Here is a 17444-nt window from a genome sequence, read left to right as displayed (position 1 = left end):
ACTGCGACAGAGACCGGCTCTCCTCAAGGACCCTTCCTCATCCCTCCCAACCTCTACGGCGGCACAAAAACGATGTTGCAAACATCACCTCCTACAGCCACAGCTTTTAAACCTTCTGTGATCTGCAAAGTAAGTCCTACAAAGTCCTGCTCATGGGTGTTACAGAAATTGTTCTTAGATCACAACTGATGCCAGATGAGAATTTAACTAAACAGAACATAAATAATTGTGGAGGGAGCTAAGATTTTTCAACATTTCCATGAAAAGAATTAAAGCTTTAAAACAAAAGGAATCATTTTTGGTCCATGTCTCAAAGCCATCAGAAGGATTAAAGGGAAACACACCCAGCAGCATGCATTCACAACCCCCTCGCCCAAAGCCTCTGGCTTACAAATCGTTGCCAACCCACTAAACACTGAGGAGTCACTGGATGCAGCATACTGATGCTACTGCTACTTAGTGATCAACTTGGGAAATTTTCAGTGGAAAGGGCTACCTTTTTGTAAAAAAACAATTAATACATATATGTTATTAAAAGTTATTTGAACAGAAAAATTACGTAAGTTCCACATACAGACCACTGTCTCAGTCAAATAACTCTTTTTTGCCCAATTAGCAGCCAGTGCTTGGTCCAAGGTACCTCTCTTCTCCTGAGCCCGCTTTCCATTTCTTTTTCTGTTACCTGGTTTATCAGAGCAACTGCTATGCGACCCAGCAGCCAGCCGGGATCTGCTGTGGGTATCAGACCAGTTTCTCCTGACAGCTGCACTGAGAAGCACCTTTGCACTAAGGTTGCTTACAGGATGCCTCAATCAAAAGGAATTTGATGTGATGGATGATGTTCCTACACACTGGTACAGCACACGGCACAGAAGGGGTCTTGTACTCAGCCCACAGTACCTGGTGACCACAATTAGAAATAGATTAGCTTACAGTCTTTTTATATTTGCCAGATCTAGTAGCTAAAAATTGTACTTCATGTAGCTGGCAGAGTGCTTCCTATGCCATGAGCTGTGAGTATGCACTAATCTTGCTGGGGAGTATTCGATGAACTTACTCAATCAACAAAAGTAGATGGTTCATTGCCCTGCTCAAATAAGGGACGCAGGGAAACCTTCTATGAAGAGACTCGAACATGCGGGCTGAGCAGAAGAGCAAGAGGAAGCACAGCCGCTGCCAAGCCTGCAGGAAACTGTTAGAGGTGAATTTGTTCACAGCGTTTGCTAATTCTTTGGAAAGGCAATTATTCCCCGGCACAGAAGAATCAGCAAGATTTTATCTTCAAACCCACTTTTTTCTTTCATCAGGGACAGCAGAACATGCACCTCCACAGAAGTTACTAAAAAAAAAAAAACCCCAACCCCCTCTAGACATCAGTCAATAGGAAAGGCCTGCTTTCTAAAACTGCAAATTAGATACTAAATACATTAGCGGTCGGTTTTGTGTCCTTCTCTCTCCAGCTCCCAGTTGTGTCAGGCTACAGTCTGATCTGCTGTCTCCTCCCTTTTTATTTCTAGGCCTGCCAGAACATACTTTCTTCCTACAAAACTGTTAAGTACCATGACAAACATTGCAATTTCCAAGCCTTCAGAAGGCTCTGAAACCCCTCTCGTGGGTCGCTTTCATTGCTCTGAGAGCAGAGATGAGCCAAAGCCCATGAGCACCTGGTCCAGTGGCAGCTGTACTCTGTCTCCACAAACACCTCTCAGCTCCAACCCTTATTGAGATACCACAGCAAAAAACAGCAAGCCAAAGGGGACGCAGGCAGAAGCAGTGCCAGCACTGAGAGAGACAGCCTGTCCCGTCTTTTCTACGTGTGTTTACAAAAATTCATCCAAACCCTGCATTTATAAGGAAAGGGTCAGGCAGAGGACCATATGGAATCACTTTAGATCCATGTTACAGCACATACAGCAAATCCATGCCTAAATTCCTGCCTCATTTTCCCTTGCAGAGGATTTCCTCGAGGCATTCTAGTAGCCAAATCCTCATGTGTCCTTAAAGCATCCCAGTTCAAGAGGCAGGGCAGAAGCCCCAGGTTTTGTGACCAGCAGGCACAGCAGGGTGGCAGAGACTCCAAAGTGATTCTGCTGGAAAAGTCCAGCAGCAGAAACACTGCTGAGTCGCGCTTTTAAAGCGCTCATTCAAACCACCAAACGAACAGATCCCTGCAGGGCTGTTCAACGAGGCGGTGCCAAGATGCCCAGAGCTGAACACAACACACCTAAATCTAAATCTGTGAAGAGAAGACACCAGAAGCAAACAGTGCTACCAGACATTGCCCTCTTAGCTTTCACCCCACGCCTCATCTCCATCAGACACCCCACCGTACTGCTCTCATAGCAATTCCTCCAATTATCCAGTTATACTGGATAAGGAAAAAAAAACCCACAGCGTTTTAAAATGCTAATCCATACTACTTCCCCACCATCAGACTTTACCCAGCAAGTAAGCCTTAAATCCTCCTGAGGCTGCAAATCTCTAGGATTCACCCACACAAGTTCTTAAGTCTTATTCATATCCACATTTCTGTCAGCAAAGATCTTTCAGAGCTCCCGTCTAAAAAGGTTCCTCCTATTTCCAAGACACATCATTTCACAAGCTGTAATACTTTGGTTTACAACTGGATTAAAATATAAATTAAATAAGAATAATGCTAAATGAGTTTATATTGAAACACTTTATATATGTATACATATATATGTATATACAGGTATGTGTGTGTGCACTTCCTAATGACAGCTAGAGGAAGCAAAAGTCATTCTCCAAATGCTTCTACTCTTCCTACTAGCATGGTCAACTTATCCATTGCAACAATTCCCTGTGCATAAAAGCTAATGAAGCACTGGAAGGTGGTGCTGGTGAACAGCTGGATCGCACAGACGTTGAGGAGCAGAAAGACAATAAATTATAAGAAGCAGTAGTAACTTTTTCACAGTTGGGATGAGGATAATGTTATAGGAAACCTGAATTTTCTACAGTCCCCAGGAATAAAAAAGTCAAAGGGCACTGAAGGTTACGGTTGGATATATTTCTGTTAATCTAAAAGCAAAGATCGGATCTGACACAAAGAAACGGTAGAAACCACATGAAATATCTCCCAGCAAACTAAACTCCGGTACCATCAGATTCAGCGGGAAGATTTCTGATACCTCCACCGGGACCAGATTCAGCCTGCTGATGCTTTGATTGCTGCCTCCATCTCCGTGATGAACATTTTCACAAATAGGAAGATTCCTCGAAGCCAACTCAATCCTGCCTCCAAAAGAAAATGCTCCCAGTCCTTCCTGATTCTGCTTCCCTTCTAACTATCATCCCAAACATCACATTCAATCTCTCCTAGTCCCAGCCTCTGTGTTCTCCTACATTTTGCAGAAGAAAGCCTTTCAGCAGATGGAAGTATTTTAGAGATGGTAGGACTCTTCAGATAATTTTATAACCCACTTGAGTGGGTTCCAGATTAAGAATAACCTAAGTTTCTAGTAAGACTAACTGCAGCAAAACTTTGGTCTGCTGCTTTTTGTTTAAGAACAAAAAACCAACAAAACTACTCCAAATCTACTCTATTCCAAAATGTTCTGGTAGACATTAGTTTCAAGCAGCAGCCAGTAGTGTTTGCATAGTTCTAGCTTTTATTTGGTTACAAATATATATATATATAAATGTACATACATATAGATGTATGTATGTTATATTAAAATAGCCTTTGAATGACAATGATTAAAATAAAGCTCCTCTTTAGGACCTTCTACTCAAGACGTCAAAGCTCTGTGCATGGATCTTCACCTCATGACACGAGTAATGCTCATCTCTGAGAATATCGTTATCGCCAGACGAGGCTACGCTAGCAGTCAGCGGCAGCTCCATCGTAAGACCCCAGACTTTCTGACTGCAGTCCTGGCTACAGGCTCAGCTCCCAGGGGAAACTCGGAGCCTAAAAACCGACAAAAATTAGAAGTTTCCTGAATTACAGCTCCTTGACTTCTCCCATTCCCAAAATATTTCTGGTAGAGCAAGAACAGCATTGGTGTCACTAATCTGCAGAAACACTTGGATGCTGGTACGGCTAAATTGGCAGGCATGTCATGGATAGAAGAGGAGGATTTTATAACGTTTAAATAATAAGTTTAAGGAGTACTCATTTTTGTTGGTTTTAAAGATGCATGACTCAGCCTACCTCACAAGCTACCTTCCACCCAAATAAACTGCACCTTTTCGCTGTCTTTCTATTTATACATTGGGTTCTGCAGGAGAGATGAGTCAGCAGCAAATAAAAGCTACAACTCTGCTCTGGCAAATGCATTGTTAGGGTTGAATCACTCAAAGGACTCTGCTCGAAGACCGGACTGCTTAGAATCATTTACCGAACTGGGCATCACACTTTTAAGTGAAATTACTATTGCATAGAGGCGTGGGACGACCTGCTCTGGAAAACAAAGTCACCTAGCTATCAAAAAACAAGAGCAGGACAAGCAGGGAGATCTGTCCTGTCAATTTATTTCAACCTTGATCTCACAGAAGGCTGAAATCCTGGCTCCATGCCCTCCGCACCAAGCCTGCCCCACCATGCTTTTCAGCAAGATCGCAGCTTGTTCCAAATGCAATTCCAGCTCTGAAGAGCTCTCAGGTGGGAACAGTCAGTCGCTACCGACCTCGGCTGGATTTAAAACAGCAGCAGAGACACAAAACGCTTTGTATTCTTTCTGCCCTTCAGCCACCCAAACTTCTGAAAGTTAAATTACACAGATCACAGCTTGAAAATATTAAAGAGAAGATGTAGGTAAGTCGAAGGACTGAACCTGATGGCCGGACAATGCTGGGAGGACAAGCAAGGGATTGCCCGTCTGCATCGGCTGCTCTGACTCTTACCAGGCCTGGATCTTATGAAGTTATAAATTCACATTTCACAAAGCCTCCTCATTCATCCCTCTCTGTTGAGCTGCTGGAAATAAGCAGCACAGTGTGCTTTCACATACTCCCACTGCAAGAGAGCAAAAAGACCTTCTGCTTTTTCCCTTTCCCAGCTTCACATCGGTCATCCTCCTGAGAGGAAGAGGTTTAGCTTTTCCCCAAAGCAGCAGCACAGTATTAACACAATTCTTGTTATTTTCACAGCTATTCACAGGGAACCTGGCAGCAGCAGGGCACGGCCACGGCAACTGTCACGTCACTCTGCTGTGACTTGGCACCGGGGCTTTCTGCAGGCTCAAGGAGATAACCGCAACACTTCACATTTGGAAGGTTTCTCTGCCATAGCAAAGAACTAAGCAATGCGTTCCTCCTCTGAGAAAGAAAACTGCAGAAATAGAGTGTGTTCCCCCTGTTGCCTGAGGCAAGCAAACAAATGGGTTAGTAAGCCCTAACTCTTAAGCAGACAGAAATGTTACATACAGAGGTATTAAAATATGACAGAGTTCTCTTCACATCCTCCTTAAATCACAGTTGAAATCACAGTTTTGGCAGAGGGGAAAAAGCTGCAGCTAGACGTGGAAATGCAAAGCTGTGCCTCAACCCATCACAGAAACATTTGCTCTTGGGAAGTTGGCACCTGATTCTCCACAGCTTCAGTGCAACTGTAAAGAGTTACACGGTTTGCCAATGGAGAGGCAACGAAAGATGGTATCATTCTGTGATGGAAAGCAGCTCCAAGCAGCTACACTTACAGCCGGAAAATTCACATGAGGTTTTTCCATACCGTATACGACCTCGAACCCCTTTTTTCTCGAACCTTGGCCTTATGTGCACTGAGGAAGTCAACCACCGAAAGAAAAGTTTAAGAAACAATTCCTCTGAACTGGTTCCATCTTCTAGTGTGGATGGGCCTAAACCGCTTTCAGCGCTGTTCGAGAAAACATCAGAGACACCATGATTCCTACACATACATACACATACACATCCATTAAATGTACAGAAATAATATTAAAATGATTCCCACTACCATACCTTATACTGACTCTAGCTACAAGCTATAAACTTCACCTCAGCGAGGCCCAGGCAAGAATATTGGCTCTTTTGCATGCAATCAGAAATGATCATTTATACAGTGGCAACCTCTGCACCAAAAAAAAAAACCCAAAACCAAACCATAAAAGAAGAAAAAATAAAAACCTTTCACAAGCTTTGTTTTCAGACTAGCCTAGTACAATATGAGGGACCAATTTCATAGTTTTCACCAGGCCAATTTAAAGTAGTGAATCAGCAAAACAGGACACACTGCTGGCATCCTGGGCTGTTAGGATGCTCCTCCGTTCACAGTATTGACACAGTAAAACAAAAACCTGCCCAAGAAACTCACAGCTACGCCACACGAATAAAGGCATACACCATTTTATGTCAGCCCTTCATCACTACGCTTTGATGGATCGGTTGCCATCTGTTTCAGAAAAATGTTGCTTATATAGCAGTTACTGCACCTTCACCCTTCTCTTCACAGCAAGCTTAGCAGGGAAACTTTCCCACTATATTTATATATAATATATGTATATAAATAATTTTATGTTTTTATAGTTTGGTAGTATTCTTTTAAAAGTTCTATCTTAAAACACTTAAAAATCTTTTAAGCAACTAAAAGTAACTTTTGATGCTCTCTAGCATGAACAGGATAGGATTTCAAAGTTTTTAACTTTTTTCTTTTTGATTTTTGGTAACTTCAAAAGCTATGACTAAAGCAGCATACTCTGCACGTCTCCGCTCCTCCGCACACCTCAGTTGCTACGAAACCTACCTTAGCTACCCTCTTATCTCTCATCTTCTGTGACTGCTCTCTGGCAACCTTACTGTTTCGGTACAATTCTGTTTGACCTTCACAAGGAAACCCAATGGGGCTGGGCCCTCGGGTGGCCACTTAGAAAACCATTCACTGTGTGACGATGCACTTGACAGGAGAGGAGGAAGAAGGGACAGAAGGAAAACAGAGGTGAAATATCTGTTTTCCTGCTTGAAATGGTCAATGAAATTGTACTTTGTGGGTGCCCAGCTCAGAACACCTGCAAAGGTTCCTCTCTTAGGAATGGGAGGAACAGTGAGACCCTCACTTATAAAAGAGAAAAATACATAAAGCGAAGCAAGAATACACCACCCTTCTCCAAGTTCTTCCCTCTAAAGAGGCAGGAAAATGATCCCGAGCCCCAATTTGCAGGTGGGGAAAAGTGAAGGCTGGAGATGTTTCCATGTGCCCAAAATTGTGAAGTCAGACAGCAGGGCAAGCTTTATTTTTCACTTGGTAAGTCTCCTGCCCACCAAGCCCATGCTCTTAAACACTCGCCCGGCTTGCTTTGCCAAAGCAAGATGAAGTGTATTCCTTTTTCAGTCTCATTGTTCCTCCCATCACCTTAAGGATCAGAACTTCATCCTTCCTTATTGTACACATTATACATCCTCAACAGAACTCCTCTAACCAAATGTCCTCTCCCAAACCCAATCTGCGCAACCATTTTCCCCCTCCATCATGAACAACTTGGCATCAGAACCAGAGAAAACTCTTAAAGTATTGCATATTTTTTAAAAGACGTCTTCAAAAGATGTCAAGATATTTGCACTTATCTACCTGTCCCATGCTTTTCTGTTTATGAAACACGTAAGCACGTGCAAACACCTACAATACACAACGCAGGCATGTCTCTCCGGGTTTGCTTAACTTGCTCTAAACATCAGAGCTGCTTAGAATACAAAAGTTTAAGTCCATGCAAGGGGACAGAGTTGTGATTGCTCTAGGAACCGTTCACTTTTAAGTTTCCTGAACCGTTATGAGGAAATAAAGTAGGGTTTTCTTTTCTTTTTGCATTTCATTGATAAAAAAGTTATCAAACTAGTTTGTAGAAAGACGTTTAAAAGCAACCACCCACAATTGCTCGGCTGGGACGATACTATTTCAGTATACCATATTGCTGTTATAAAAGATCAAGTGCGTGTCGAGGGGGGAGTAGGGGTGAAGGACGACTTTGGTAGCCAGCCTCTAACTCCGCAATTCAGCCAGTCCAGAAGAACTCTTCCTAACGCTCAGCAACACCTGAAGCACGGCAGCGCACCGGTCAGGATGTCAGAGTGCTCTGAACTCTCCAGAGCAGCAACGGCAAAGGAGAACCTCCCCTGAAAGACCCCTCCAACCCTTCTCCCAACACATCAGAGTCTAATGCAAACCTCATAGCTGCTAAATTTCACTTTCAGTAGCCGAAGCGGTTCAAATTTTGCTGACCTCTAGAATACCGCTTTATAGCCATGCCCACTTTTAACAATGGGTGTTGAGGCTGCACGCCTGGAACGGGCAAGCCAAAAGCCCTAAAATAATAGCTTAAGTAAAAAGAGACACACCAAAAATAAGACAGGGATAAATACACTCGGGCAAGGCAGGTTCCACCAGGACAGTCTTTTTGTTTTCTTTAACGTGGCAACTACCTGGGGAACGGAGGAAGGCAACGGCACCTTGCCCCTGCTTTCCCCTTGAGCTGGACCAGCAGATATGGCAAGGAGCAGCCCTGCACGCTAGGCTCACCGGGCCTGCACGGCTGATGGCCAGCAGGACCTAGCTGCCGGGCCAAAACACCGTCAAGAAATACAAATGACTGCTCATCCCAGATCACTACGGAACATTAAAAAAATTTAAAATCCTGTCGATCCCTGAATAAGAAGTTGATTGACACAGTTGTTTTGTTTTTCTCCAAGACGAGGAATGAGGGAGAAAAACTTTTAACACTCTACGTGTGTGTGTGTGGGTGTATGAGAGAAAGAGAGAGAGAGAAAGATTTTTCTATTTTGGCAACATCTTGGGAGCTTCTTTCTGTCCAGTGGTGGCATTGCACTAATTACAGTACCAGCCTGCCAGGTTGGTGCTGACTCTTTTAGAGCCAAAAACGGGAAGACGGTCCTTTCTCCCCAGACTCTGCAACCACGTTTCAATCTGGCCCAGTCGTGGACACAGATCCCTGTGCCGTCTCCCCCACAGCGACAGCCTCCTCCTGAGGAGGAGATTCTTCCTCCGCCTGCCCCCGAGACGTGACAGTGGTCTCAGGGGAGATGCTGTGAGGCCCCTCCAGAGGCATACAGCCGGGGTGGTTCTTGCGAAAGTGCTGGTTGAGGATGGCCTGGAAAGGGAAGCTTTTGCCACAGACATGGCAATGAAAGGGCTTGTTGCCTGTGTGCTTGCGGATGTGATACTCCAGCTGATCCTTGCGGGTGTACTTCTTCCCACACATGCGGCAGACAAAAGGCGTGATGCCCATGTGGAGACGCATGTGCCGGTCCAGGCTGCCTTTCTGGTTGAAGGATTTGGCGCAGTAAATACAAGTGAGCCGTGGGTTATACCGGAACCAGCGCTCTGAAACCTCCTGCTCACGGAGATATTCCACATAACCGCTCACTCCAAGCATGGCTGATTCCTCCCCCTGTGAAGGAAGCAACAGAGATTTAAACAACAAGCAGCCTAAAACAAACTGCAGGAAAGAAGATCAGGCCACAGTCCAGCCAGTAAAGCACTGAAGCACATGCCAAACCTCGAAATCAGCAGCACTAATGTCTTCAACCTCAAGCAGACATTTAAGTGCTTAACTGGAGCCTTGGGGCTGAAGACAAATGAGCAATCAATTAGAAACCTCTGCTATGGCGGCCCCTTCTGCCAAGTCATTTGCTAGATCCAGGGAAGAAAAGACAGCACTTGTCAGGAGGGCGCTTAGCCATCGATTGAGTTGTGTATCTAATGTGTCAATACCTGTTACTTATTTCAAAACTTGGGCCAGTTTGATTAAAATACTGTATATCATGTTGTGTTTTACTTACTAAAGGTTAAAAAAGGAAGCCAACTGATGAGCTTGCAGTAAATGAAAGGTGGAATAAACTATAAATCATATCTGAATCTCTTCAGGTTTCACTTTACACAAGTATCTATTCAGGCGTCATTCAGGACTCATTTTATAATGAATCACATTTGCCTAAATGGCTGTGTAACCCAGCCCAGCCCTGTGGCATTGCAGGGGAGGATCTGCTGCACTGAGAGCTAGCATGCCTGGCCCAGGTCACACAGCAATGAACTAGATGGCTCCTCATTATTTTCTGAAGGCAGAAAGACAAATAGCCAAGGGTAACCCTGAACTGCAAGCTCAGGCTCTAGGACAGCCGCTTCTGGCTATCATATTCAGACTGAGCACAAATAAGACAGCCTCCTGGAATGCCTCCATGCTGGAGGATGCAGCATTTGCACTCCCAAGTCTTACGCTGTTTCCCAATGACCCCAAATGCAGACAAGCAACTACCGTAATGGCAGGGGGGCCTCTCCTCCGGCAACCAGGGCCATGCACATGCAAGCAGCAGCGTAACTGTGCCAGATGCTGTTGAATCCGGCTGTACGAACACTCGTAAACTGTTCAGGACTGAAGGACATGCACAAAGCTACGGTACTTTCCTTCCACTCTACCACTGCCACTGGGCAGGGATCACGGGCAGACTATTTTTAGCATCGATATGGCAATACCAGAAGCGTGGAAGGTGATAACATTTCCTCGTGTACGTGGTAGCCTATGGTTTTACATTTGAGGCCACCTCATGATGGAGAAATAATAGCAGCTTTTCTGTACGTAGAGCTATAATTGCTTTGTGTGTCATATTTGCCCTGAAGGGTTAGTTTGACCTGAAATTTTCTAGATGTATTCTGAGGACACAAAACTAAGCTTTGGCAAAATAGGAACAAAAAGATATCTTTTGTTTTATAGAAGCGTATTATAAAGTTAGCAGACAGCAATCATCATGTTTTTCCCCTTGCTTCATTTGGTCTTACTCAAGGGCAAAGCACCCTGGTAACTCCTCACCTGCCTCCAGCAAAGTCATTTGATTACAAACTGACACATTACTTATCTGCCAGGCACACAAGGGTTGCTCTACACAGTGCTGGGCGATACACTTGCACTATAGTGCCACTGAAATACTGACTGTATGCAACAAAAAAATCAAATCAAATTGATTAGGCACAGGTATTACCTATGTGCTACTTTACTGCACCCTATAGCCCATTGCCCTCCTGTATTTCTGCATATCTCTCCCTCCTACCCCAAAACCGCGCCCATACTCCAAGAAAGCAGAGGAGTCAGAGCTGCTTCATGTTGCAAATTCTGCTGTGCAACACAGTCCCTTGGGGTCAAGACAGACACCTCTGTACAAATTCACAGTCCTTTGACACTCCACCCTAAAGGTTTACTGGTGTAGTGGCTGGAGGGCTTTTCGGAATGGTTTTGGCACTAGCATGGAAAGGTTCAGCTGTTGTCACCCCTCAGTCTTCCACAGAAGCCAACTAATACCTCAGCTCAGGCATTTGCTGTCAGTGTTTTAGGGCAGATCCAACTCTGCAGGCGAATGGGGTTTCTCCTCAGGAGTTGGTGGCCTGCCCAGAACGAGGGCTGGTATTTATGCCTTCAGATAACAAGAGAAAATCCTCATGTTTTCCAGGTATCTGGCCAAAATCCCAAACGACAGTCAAAATCAGTTTTAAATCATATACCGACAGCATATGTTCTCAGTGGGAGCAACTAAACTCTTGCAACAGTAATAGGTCTTTGTTTCACAAACAGTATTGCTTGCAAATATAAAATATTATACACTTCATCACAGCACAGTCCCCTTCACCTTCAATGCCAACATTTACTTGCAAACTTCTTGATCTGCCTACCTGGGAACTGGGCTGCTTGGGCTCATCCATCCGCCTGGGAGACTCGCTTTTTGATCTGTACCGCTCAGTCACAGCAACCATGCTGCCAGAAGGGCTAAATCTGCGGGGTGGGGGAAGAGTGTAAACGGAGTTTTTAATGGGCATCAGGTCACTACCGTGTTTAGAACAACGGGTGAGCAATAGAGGCACCTGTATAGCATCTCTTCATCCTCACCAGCTAACACACAGGAGGCGGAACAGCACAAGTATAAAGGAAAAACCAAGTCATACTGGTCTGTGGTTTCAGTCTTAACATCTGAAAAATAAAACTGAGTCATTTGGCTTCCAGTTTAGTAACAGAGAACTTTTTGGTTGCTATCACAAGTGAACCAACATGGGCCCATTGACTCAGGAACTGTACAACAGGAGAAGAAACCATTTCTCTAAGGGCACCTCTCATCTACCACCCTCGCCCTCCTCCCCCTTTCAAGTGTGAAACCAAAGTGATGCGATGGACTCCAAGTAGGAAACAGTGGATATCGAGTGCCATGCAAAAAGACATGCTTGAGGCTAGCTGATCCAGGGAAAAGAGTTAAGGAATTAGGAAAGGATCGCTCTCCCAAGGGCTTGCTCAAGGTCATTCCCACTGATTGATTTATTAAGCAACAAGTGACAGAATATCCACTGCTTCCAGGTAGCTGTTACCCCATGGGACCAGAGGGATTGAGCTAGCAGAGACAAGAGGCAGATGTGAAGGGAAACACCACAAATACAAACCCCCCAAACACAACAGATCTGCCCGTTATCAGATCTGTCCTTTGCTCTGAGCTAAGGGCAAGAAAACAAATGCTGGAGTGGAGGGGAAGCAGATGGATGGAGAATCAAAACACAGCAGATTTCACCACCTATTTTCAATAAAGGCTTTCTGCTTTTTCGTATAAATCAGAACAACAGCAGAAGCCGATGGGCTCCCCACTTCAACTGCTTCAGAAGATGTAAACCCACGACCCACTGCTGTCCTGGACCATCAGGAAGAAAATTTCCTTTTGACCTACAGCTGTTGACTGGCTTGTTTCTCAAACAGAAACACCCCCAGATTCTCAGGCCAGAAGGCATCACTGCAATGACACTTTGTGTAACACGTATTGTATGTGACCTCGTTAATTCCGATGCTGAGCACCATATCTACTGAGACTGAACCGCAGTATCTTCTTTAGACAAAAACTCCACCTCAGCTATACACCAAGATTCCAAACTATACATCTCTATGTGCTAATAATTAATTTCCCAAGCTAGCCTGTACCTGGAGATCCTGGTCTGATCACTACCCAGCCAAAATACTATAACCCAAACTGGATGCACTTACTGACACCACGAAAAACTTCCTTCAGCGCTTATGCTTAATGGCCACAAGAAATATAAGGGGGAAACATTCCAAAGCGACCAACCCAGCCAAGTGAAAATCTTGCACAATCTCCTCTTGCAGCCAAGGTCAGTAATTAAGTTAAAGAAAACTCACCTGTCAATCTCACTGCTGGTTGGCCTGACCACTTTGGCCCCGGAGGACCCTAATGCGTAAGCCTCTTGGCACATCAATCCGTGGCCTGTGGTGTCGATCACCATAGCAGTGACCTCCTCAGCGCTGCTCCCATCTTCTCCCGACGGCTGATGCTCTGCCCCGAGCCACTCCTCCAGGTTCTCTGTTTTAATGTGCACTCCTCCCAGCACGCGGACGTCGTCGTCGTTCCGTCCCCCGCGGTCTCCCATTCCCGTCTCAACGTACCACTGTCCCGCTCTGTTAATCCGTAGTATGGGCTCCCTGCTTTCCACATCTGAACTCTGCTCAATTATCTGGGGGCTGGTGGACTCCTCAGGCGGGCTGAGCTCCCGAATGTCCAGCACCGTGCTAACCTGGCCTAGGCGACTCCCCTTCGGGGTGTTGTAACGCGGGCTCAAAGAACGGTTTAGATTTGGCGTCACCCGGTGAGACTCCGGTGGTCTCTCCTGATGCTTTGTCCTGGTCTGGCTCAATTCCGCTTCCACCTCTGCCACGTTAATTTTGAAATGAATTCCCTCGAGAATCTGCGTGCATTTGTCTATGATGTGCTGCATCTGCAAGAAACTGGCAGCCGTTAGGTAACTGATGATGTCAGCCAGCTGCAGACATATCCTACCGGTGTAACAAAAGGAAAGGAGCTGCTCGAAAACAGAAGGGTTCTTGATGACAGAAATGGAAACGGTGCTCATTTCGTTCAAGGACATGTGGTCACGGAAGTAGGGCGAGCTGGCAGCCAGCACCACCTTGTGAGCACGGAAAGCTTGCCCCTGCACGTTGACCACGATGTCACACAGGCGACCCTGCATGCGTAACTGATTCAGGTGGCTCAGAACAGAGTTACTGAAGTCAGGAATCTCCAACTGAATGTTCCCACTCTTCTCCATGGCTGTCCCCGTTGCAGGTGCACGACCCTACTGGAAAGGGGGGAAAAAATAGCATTCTTAACAGAACTAGTCTATTGTTTGCATTTAAAACATTTGCCACCTACTTTCATGCAGTTTGAAATACTGGAATTTTTAGAGAAATCTCTCACCATTTAATTTACAAGCACCTCACACGGCAGTTCTCTGATCTTTATGTGCTGTACACCACCTTTCACAAGAGTTAGGTTAAACCAGTCCCCGATAGACCCCCACTCCCCATTCCCTGCGGCTTAAGTGCTTGAAACAGCTCATTCTCTCAGCCTCAATAAAAGCATATTTGCATTGTAAAAAGAACATTAAAAATGGTTCAGGTACTAAAAATAGGCAACTGATTGCATAATGGATTAAAATACTTAGCACTTGTACCTTCTAAACACTTTGAAAAGGGAAAGTAATATTGTTATCCCTCCTTTGTAGAACAGGAATCAGGAAGGAGGCATTTGGACCCAAATCCTCCTCAGAGACTTTTCAAAAGCTGATCAGCACACATTTGACCTCAAGGCATCTTAAGTACATTGTTAAAACCAAGATATTCATCATATGTGGTGTTTCTGACACACGACAGAAAATATATAACAGGACGGTGAAAGAAAAAGAACAGAATCCAGTTCTAAATGCCAGCTTATCAGACCATCCACTGGGCACAAGTGACTCCCTGGCAAAAGCAGCTCCGCATTTGTGTAGTTTGAGATACTGCATACAGCAAAAGACAACTTATGAACAATGGGGATTAACAAACTAGCTCTCCTAGTTTCCCTTCCATAATTCATTTTTCTATAATCATCACATTTCATTTTGGCAAACTTTGAAAAGGAGCCCTGACCATATATGGTAAAAATTTGGAATGATCCAAAATTAGACGTAAACTCTCCCAAAAAGAAAAAAAAAAAAAAAAAGGAAAGTAAATAAGTTTATTAAAGACCACTTGTGGCATGAACAGTTTCCAAGCTGGATGGCATCTGAAGTGTCAATTAAAGAGTGCTACAGATATCAAAACAATTTCAGGGAGGTCAGGAATACCAAGGCTCATAGTGCGTACTCCAAGAAATCTCAGAATTGCCTAGCACACAGGAAAGCATATGTGCCTTTGAAGGACTTTTTTTTTTTTTTTTTTTTTACATTTATGAACACTGCAGGATAGCGCACGTTCGTATGCCCAAGCAGACATTGTGCAAACTTGGCAAAATATGTTACTAAACCTGAAGCTGCAGGACAGCCTGTCAATCTTGTGAAGTCGTGCAAAGAGATTACTAAACGTCTGGATGGCTGCGGGTCTCTGGGGTACGTGAGATCAGGGGTGCACAAAACTTCACAAGGTGCAGCTTAACAGCACCACGTCTTAAGGATTCTTCTCCCCCTCCCTTATCTTTAGAAGAAAGCAATAAGACCCACAAAAATCAAGGAACTATAGCACACAGGTCTATGTCAACACAACATTAAGAGCAGAACTTCAAATGCACGAAACAAGGCAAAATAGAAAACCTGACGTCTTACCTGTAACGTTACGAGTAACATGCAAAGGGGAGGAAACGGGGTTGTATCTTCTTGTTTTCCTTTTTTCTTCTGATGTAGTAAGAAGGTCTGAAAACTTTTTGCCCCCTTCCCCTTTAGAAGGAAAAAAGAAAAGAAAGGAAAAATGTAGCACAGAGGAACTGGGTTCTCCCCAGCACAATCAAGAACGTCAAGCTTCGTCATTCTTTGTTTTGCTGGAGGATACAGCAGCAGCATTAGCTAACCATTACATGACGTCCCACCCCAAACCACAGAGAAACACTGAATCTTATCAAACTGATCTCTCCCCACTGTCTGCTCAGTGTTTGTGTTGTACCGACGGTCATTAAAACAAAAAATGGAAATGCAAATAGCCTGAATAAAGTACCTTCCTCTCTTCGGGGGCTGGTGTTTCTGGCACTAACCCTGCAGCACTTAAACACACGCAAGGTCTTCCTCAAATGAGGTGTCTCACTGACAGCATTAGGAACACTCACACAGCCGAAAACACATTGAGCTTGTGCAAACGTTTACAGGACGGGGGAGCCTGTAATCTCATAATCTTCCCAAACCACCAGTTTCTAAAGTGATGAACCCCAAAGCATTCTCTTAAGGGAAGCAAGCAAAGGGAAGGCGCGCGGGCACGCTTTGTGAGGTGAAACAGTGAAACACCCCTGCCGAGGCAGCAAGTGCCCAGGTAGGCTCACGCAGGGAAGCGAGGCTGGAGGCAGAGGCCGACCGCTCGTTTCCTAGGGCGTCAGCTCAGGAGGTACAGAAAGCGACAGGAAAAAATAATAATCAGATGTTAACTGCTGAGCGTGGCTGTGTACAGCCCTGGTCAGAAGTCAGCTGCTCCCAGGGGAGCCTGAAAAACTGTTTGGGAGCTTCTGCTCCAAAGGCAGGGAAAAATCTGTCTGCTGCTGATGGCAGGAGAAAAGGACCCACGTAGCTTCATTTAGCTCAGTATTGAGGAAGCGGCATTTTATGATACGCTTTGGGGACAACCTCAGTTGGAGGCTGGCGAGGGGGAATCTGTCTTTTTGGATCAAACTACCCTTGTCAGGGGACGATTTCTGCCCTCCCGGGTAAGGGGTCTATCATAAGCTTAGGCACCTCAGCCGGCAGCGCAATGACAGTCACAATTTTTGCCTTTCTTGGCGCTGGACTACATGTTCATCATCTCAGCCTTTGCCTGCAGGATGAACAGGATCTCCTGCTGAGCAATACTCTTTACAGAGAACATCTTCAGACACTTAACCTATTTTTAATACAATTTAAAGTGTCACCAGCTGAGACTTGGACTTACTTATCTCAGAAAATGCCTTTCACCCGGTGAGGCAAGTGCAACTACCGAGACCAGCAAATATTCTCGATCAATCAGGCCCTGGTAAAAAACTGGGACAGACCATCTGCAGCAGATGATGCTCACTCTGAACTCCTGTCAGAAAACTGTCAAGTTGGGGAGCCGTGTAGAGGAGGGGGAACTGAAAAGTCTCGGCTTTTGGGGCCGGGATTTACGACGACTCGTCAACTTGACTATTTTCAAATTACAAAGGGACCTTAATAAAGGCAAAAAGCAACAGCAATTCTAAACTGAGATGAGAGATGCTGCCTTCCTCATCCCTCCCCCGCCTCAGCTGAAGGAGCAAATTTAACAGTGCTTGGTTTATTCCCTGCTAAATCGCTCGCAAGCGGGGACTCCAGGCCTCCGCCAGGCGATCACGGTTAATTTTTAGCCCTGACAGCTGCAGAGAGGCGCCTGAAGACCCGAAGCCGGGGCTGCGTGGAGAAGGCGGACCGAAATCCACCCTCCTCTCACGCCGAGGGCTCAATCAACCCCACG

General features: G+C 45.1%; 1 protein-coding gene across 2 annotated transcripts; it reads right to left on the bottom strand.

Moving 5' to 3' along the window:
• Positions 1-7013: 7013 nt before the first annotated feature.
• ZBTB37 (zinc finger and BTB domain containing 37) lies at positions 7014-15711 on the bottom strand. 2 transcript variants are annotated; one of them, XM_035898049.1, is made up of 4 exons: positions 15605-15711; positions 13149-14101; positions 11651-11750; positions 7014-9380 (listed from the first exon to the last, which is right to left on the bottom strand). In XM_035898049.1, the coding sequence occupies exons 2-4, from the start codon at positions 14069-14071 to the stop codon at positions 8892-8894; spliced, it is 1512 nt and encodes a 503-aa protein (XP_035753942.1). In that variant the 5' UTR covers positions 14072-14101; positions 15605-15711; the 3' UTR covers positions 7014-8891. The 2 variants fall into 2 exon arrangements, with proteins under 2 accessions (XP_035753942.1, XP_009640963.2); XM_009642668.2 differs by having other exon boundaries at positions 13149-14098.
• Between the last annotated feature and the right edge of the window lie 1733 nt (positions 15712-17444).

Source organism: Egretta garzetta, unplaced genomic scaffold (genome assembly GCF_000687185.1).
Source record: "Egretta garzetta isolate BGI_Z169 unplaced genomic scaffold, ASM68718v1 scaffold187, whole genome shotgun sequence".
Taxonomy (NCBI): Eukaryota; Metazoa; Chordata; class Aves; order Pelecaniformes; family Ardeidae; genus Egretta; species Egretta garzetta.
Note: the sequence above shows the minus strand (reverse complement) of the source record. Positions and strands in the feature narration are given on the sequence as shown.

What these genes read in the sequence shown, in the direction of transcription:
- ZBTB37 (XM_009642668.2), bottom strand. Translation starts at nt 15,625, where the DNA reads ATGTTACTCGTAACGTTACAG. An exon ending in TGTTACTCGTAACGTTACAG is followed by an intron (nt 14,099 to 15,604) that starts GTAAGACGTCAG and finishes CCTTTCCAGTAG; the next exon opens with GGTCGTGCACCTGCAACGGG. An exon ending in CCAAGCAGCCCAGTTCCCAG is followed by an intron (nt 9,381 to 11,650) that starts GTAGGCAGATCA and finishes CTTCCTTCACAG; the next exon opens with GGGGAGGAATCAGCCATGCT.